The sequence below is a fragment of the Lineus longissimus genome, chromosome 11 (genome assembly GCF_910592395.1).
Source record: "Lineus longissimus chromosome 11, tnLinLong1.2, whole genome shotgun sequence".
Lineage (NCBI taxonomy): Eukaryota > Metazoa > Nemertea > Pilidiophora > Heteronemertea > Lineidae > Lineus > Lineus longissimus.
Genome location: NC_088318.1, coordinates 7,789,646 through 7,795,675, shown reverse-complemented (window position 1 = coordinate 7,795,675; position 6,030 = coordinate 7,789,646). Strand labels below are relative to the sequence as shown.

At 45.7% G+C, this 6,030-nt stretch overlaps 1 protein-coding gene across 1 annotated transcript; it reads right to left on the bottom strand.

Moving 5' to 3' along the window:
* Window positions 1-826: 826 nt before the first annotated feature.
* LOC135496146 (uncharacterized) lies at window positions 827-5,774 on the bottom strand. Its single transcript, XM_064785293.1, has 2 exons — window positions 1,903-5,774; window positions 827-1,661 (listed from the first exon to the last, which is right to left on the bottom strand). Exons 1-2 carry the CDS (start codon window positions 5,772-5,774, stop codon window positions 827-829), a joined length of 4,707 nt encoding a protein of 1,568 aa, XP_064641363.1.
* Window positions 5,775-6,030: the final 256 nt, after the last annotated feature.

Genomic DNA, 6,030 nt, shown 5'->3' with positions numbered 1-6,030 from the left:
AACTGGGAAATGGAGTCAGAAAGGGTTAAAGTGACTTGTAGCTGAATTAGGAGCAAGTATTTGAATCGGGAAATGGAGCTGTAGAGGGTTAAAAGGAGTTAAAACGAATAAGGAGCTGGCATTTTGAACCGGGAAATGGGTCAGAAAGGGTTAAAGTCACTGATAGTTGAATCGAGAGCTTGGTAGGAAAGGGTTAAAACCACCAGGTTGAGTTATCGGACTGTGGAGGGTTAATATTTGAAAGAAATTTGAATTGGGAACAGGGAAATGCTTAGCCCATTTCGTACCCAAACACACCATGTTTGAAAATGGGTACGAATAACCAACTGGGAACTGAGAACTGGGAACTGGGAGCCAACTTCACACACCCGGTTCTTCCTCCAATCCAGCAGTCGATAGAATACTGCTGGAGAGCACTGCGTGGAAGGAACCTCTGGAGCATTTGAGCTGTTCTAACCGACGAAGAGATAAATTGTAGGGGCGGTTCGTAAGCAAGAACGCCAGACGACTAGCTTCCATAAAATCTATGACTCGAATGCTTTATTCTATACACAGTAAAAGCATGGTGAAAACGATTACATGATTAGGTTAGATGAACGACTAAACATTATGACACAACACGTATTACAATTCAATATGAACATGAATGAAAGAATTAAACCTATAATATAATCGCCGCGACATACTCCCCGCCGCGAAATGGTGATGAGCAAATTCTTTTTGTCTTTTGTTTTTTCATAGTAAAAGTAGAACAGTAGAACATAGTAAAAAGTTATCATGACATTGTCTCTAAGTTGTGACTTGACTAGACTAATACATTAGCAAGTTAGTCTGACATGTTTCTGATTCGGTCCCTAGCAGCGATTGCTGCTTGTCTCCTAAGTCGCGCAGATGAATTGTCCTCGACATCTGTGTCTGGTGTGTCCTCTGACTGACAATCACTAGATTCCAGATGAATCAACTTCACAATGGGCCTATTGGTATGACCTCTGGCGGTTTTCAAACTGACAGATCTCACCAGACCATCATTCCCATAATGCAACTCGGTGACCTTTCCCATGTGCCATTTGACTCTGTTCTGATTTTCATCCTGAATGAGGACCACATCATTAATCCCTATCTGATTTCGAAGAGTACCTTTCCCCATCCCTCGGTCCCTCTCACGCAGGGCGGACAAATACTCACTTGACCATCTGTTCCAGAACTCTTTCTGGAGCTTTGCCATGAGCATTATCCGCCGCTGCATTAGTGATGTGGAGAAACCGAAGGATGGGTCATCAACCTCCTCCAAATCAAACAAGGGTAGGCCTAATGTGCCTTTGGTCAGCACACGACCATTAAGGAAGTGAGATGGTGTCAACGGTTCTAGGTCTCCAACTTCAGTAGACTGGAATGTTATAGGCCTATCGTTGAGAACTGCTGCTATCTCAGCAACGACAGTTTGCAACTCTTCCAATGTCAAAAGACGGCGGCCTAATGCCTTCTTCAAGACAGACTTTGTCAATCCAATCAAACGTTCATAAAAACCACCGTACCATGCTGCGCGTTTCTTGATGAAAGTCCACTTGACTCTGTGATTTGCTAGGTACGTTGATAGAATGTCAGAAGATGATAGGAAAGTCATAGCATTGTCGGAAATCATCTCTTGCGGCAGAGATCTCCTGGAGGCGAAACGTCTGAACGCGCGTAGGAATGATGCAACCGACAGGTCATTTACTATTTCCAAGTCGATAGCCCTTGTGACTGCGCAAGTGAAGAGGCATATGTAGGCCTTGGAATCACCCTCACCACCTCGTACGAAAAGAGCACCGGTGAAATCAACTCCACAGACTGTGAAGGCAGGAGCCGACAATAGACGGCTTGCTTGAAGAGGGGGTGGTATAGGTGATCGGAATGGCTTACCCATGACTCTCTTGCAAATGACACAGTCGCAGGTTTGACACAAAGCGTAACACTAGGGCACTAACGCGAAGTAGAGCGGTGTACGAGTTGAATTTGTCCAAGTCGATAATGTTGCTGATGTCAGTAGGTTCGGTAACCTCGCTGACCGTCGTGACGAGTTCCGTTTCCGGTTGAGTACGTAGCGATTCCGATGAACGATCCGCTGCGTCCGAATTGACGCTCTGAGCATGAGAATCAAGATACTCGACATTCTCCGGCCATGTTTCTGTGCATAGCCAGTGCGGTCCTTTCCACCACAAGGTGGCATGACGAAGGTTATCGGCAGTTAATCCACGTGTGATGACGTCTGCAGGGTTATCCTGCGTCGGACAGTAACGAATCTCGTTGATCATATCGTATGAACGAATCTCCTTGACTCTGTTAGCGACAAACGTAGGTAGTTGTTTCTCGCTGTGTAACCAGCCGATGACAATCTGACTATCAGACCACAAGACAGAGTGTCCGATATCGATGTATGGTCTCAAACTCTCGTGTACGTATGCTAGCAAGCGTGAGCCAACTAGAGCTGCAGTAAGCTCTAATCTAGGCATAGTCATTGACTTCATTGGTACGACACGTGACTTTGCCATTACGAGCGAGACTTCCGATCCTCGTACCAAGTAGGTACAGGCACCGTATGATTTGATGCTAGAGTCCGCGAAGACATGCAACTCGTATGATCCTCCTTCTTTATCAACAGTCTCGAACAGCTTCCGTGGTATATCGCTCGTTTGGTAGGCCTCAGCTAATTCCTGAGAAATGGTCACCCAGGATTTCGCTAAATCCTCGGGAAGAGGCTCATCCCACGACAGTTTACGTTTCCAGAGTTCTTGTAGGAATACCTTCCCCTTGACATGAACGGGCGTGAGGTATCCTAGAGGATCAAATATCGAACTAATGACCTTGGTGACGTCACGTTTGGTCACCAAAGCTTCAATGTCTGGTGGTTTGTGATTCCACTTGGAGTAATGCAATGTATCCTCTTCTGTGTCCCAATACATGCCTAACACTTTGACATTAGTGTCAGAACTCAGGACATTGTCACGTTTTGCACAGTTCACGACCTCTGGGCAGTTAGAGGCCCATGCACGAATGTTCCAGCCACCGACGTGCATCTCGTTCCTCGAGTCCTTGTAATAACTAACAGCTTGTGGCACCGTGTCAGTCCCACTAGCTAAATTGTCCACATAGATGTTGTTACGTATGTCCCAAGATGTAGTGCTATCTTGTTCCTCGAGATGAGATCGCACTGCAGCGTTCAAGATAAATGGCGATGAGATAGCTCCGAACAGTACTACTTTAAACTGGAATACGCGAAGAGCACTGTCCGGGTTGCTGACGTCACTCAACCACAAGAACTTTGTGAACTTTCTGTCCTCTTCGGCAAGTCCTACATTGAGAAATGCCTTCTCGATGTCTGCTGTGAAAGCATGTTGATGTAAACGAAACCTCAGCAGAATGGCGGCTAAGTCATTCTGTAAGGGAGGACCGGTCTCTAAACAGTCATTCAGCGACGGTGCATCGCCGACCTTACAGCTGCAATCATACACGATTCTGATTGGCGTTGTTGTTGAATCAGATCTCATAACCGCGTGGTGTGGTAAGTAGTGACCACTAGTTAGATCATCGCCTATGACTTCTTCAATAAATCCACGTGCGACTTGATCCTGAATAATGCTATCGTAAGTGCGACGTAATTCAGAACTAAGTCTTTGAATCGTGTTTCGTGTGCGTTTCACACAAACGTCATAGTTGGTTGGTAGCGGATTGTGATTTTCCTTCCAAGGAAGACTAGCCACATAGCGTGTGCCATCGTGGCGCAAGTGAGTCTTGCAGAATGACTTGTAACGATCAGTGTCATCCGCCATGGCCCGACAGGGATCATCTTTGATTCCTATCGTTTCAAGATCCCAGTACTGCTGATAATCACTCACATCTTGGCTCGTATCTGTTGAAATCACATGCGATAAGGCTTGAGAGTCTTTAGTTTGCGAATGTAGATGTCCCGAGAGAAGATAGCCAAGTTTAGAGCGAACAGCAGTAGGTCCTGGGCCCCGAATTACGTGATCCTCTACGAAGTCCCAGAAGAAATCAGCTCCAATCAAAAGCGTGATTTGTAATGAATCGACGTTTGAGATCGGATGGGCGAGAGTTAATCCCTGTAGGTGAGGTAACGAAAGTAGCGATGAGTTGATGCGATTGTTCATTTGCGATATGCGAGGTACAACCAATGCTGACATCTGCATCTTCTCACCGGAAATCGTATGTACGGAGAAAGTTACTTCGTCGAACTTTCTAGCTGAGCCTGGCTTACCCCCAAATGTGGTAAGGGAAAGCGTGTGAGAACCATTCGACGTTGCACTCAGCTTCTCTGCTAATTCCGTGGTGATGAAAGAGCGTGTCGATCCCTCGTCGAATAGGATGGTCGCCTTGCATGACGCTGTTGAGGACGAGACGTCCGTCACAGCTGTTTTCAGTAAAACAGACCCGGATTTCCCTACGTGGGTGACAGTCATTTCGTCTGTACAGCCTGTTGTGACTGACTGAACAGTTTCTTCAGACTCGGTCGTTTCTCGTTCTGATTGTTGCGTTGTGTTTTGGTTATTAGAGTTTGTTTCCTTCTCATCAGGTCTTGACCCCGAACAAATGGCAGTGTGATGTCTCTTCTTACATTTGCGACACGTAAACTTTGACTTGCAGTCCTTGATTTTATGACGACCAAGGCAGTTGAAGCAAAGTTGAAGTTTCCGCGTCTGAGTCAAGCGATCAGCAGGTTTAGCATACACCGTGCACTCTCCTGAGTAATGCGTCCCTTTACAGAATGCACAGTACGGTTTCCGTTGCGATTTGACGTTGGTATGAAAAGCTGCTGTGCTTTGCAGTTCCGAGCTGTATCCTGAACAGGCAGACGAACTATCTGCTGATACGTCACCTGCCTCAAGAGCTTCGATTTCTGCTCCCAAAGCTACGCGTAGGTCGGGTAATGACCATTCACAGGAACCATGATCCCGAGCAAGCTGTTGCTTGGTGGACGTGGGTAGTTTATCCAACACAATGGACACAAGAAAGTCCCCGTATGATGATTGATCTTTCCCAAGCGTGTCCAAGGTGCGAACATGACTTTCGAGCGTGTCGTAGAAATGACGTAATCCTTTGGCGTCAGCGGACGTCGTCACTGGTAACTCCATTAGCGCTTTCATCGTGGCGGCAACGATCTTATGTCTTTGACCGTAGCGTTTTCTTAATATTTCCATTGCATGGGCGTAGTTCAAATTTGTCAATGCTAAGCCATGAATAGTCCGAGCAGCTTCACCTTTGAGTTGTCTCTTGAGGTACTGAAACTTTTCTATGTCCTCAAGCTTAGAGTTATTATGAACAGATGCTATGAATCTGTCGATGAACGTTTGCCAAAGCAAATTGTCTCCACTAAAAGTTTCTAAATCTAGTTTCGGCAAGCGACAATTCGACTTGTCCTTTGTCGTTGGGTCGGATGTGGTCTTGCGTGTACATCTACCACGTGAGCGTTTTAGGCGCATCTGAAGAACGTCGTAATTTTCCTGAACATCGAGAAGATAATCGTCGAATGTGACCACTGCTTCCTCTAGGTCCTTAGTTGGTATCAGCTCCAGTAATTCCTCATCGAGTTGCTTGAGAAAGTTGATTTTCGATCTGATGCTGTCCATGGTTGATTCGAGCTTGTCTAGTTCGTCGTCCGAGAGTTCGTCAAAGTTTTCGATAAACTCATCAGCTCTCTTCGTTAGTTTCGTTAGTTGTCCTCTATGACTTCTTCGCGAAAACGCAAGACGTTCTGCAGCTTTTTCTTTGTCTGTCATGATGAGTGTTTTCCAAGGTCACGGCACCATAAATGTAGGGGCGGTTCGTAAGCAAGAACGCCAGACGACTAGCTTCCATAAAATCTATGACTCGAATGCTTTATTCTATACACAGTAAAAGCATGGTGAAAACGATTACATGATTAGGTTAGATGAACGACTAAACATTATGACACAACACGTATTACAATTCAATATGAACATGAATGAAAGAATTAAACCTATAATATAATCGCCGCGACATAAATAACGATCC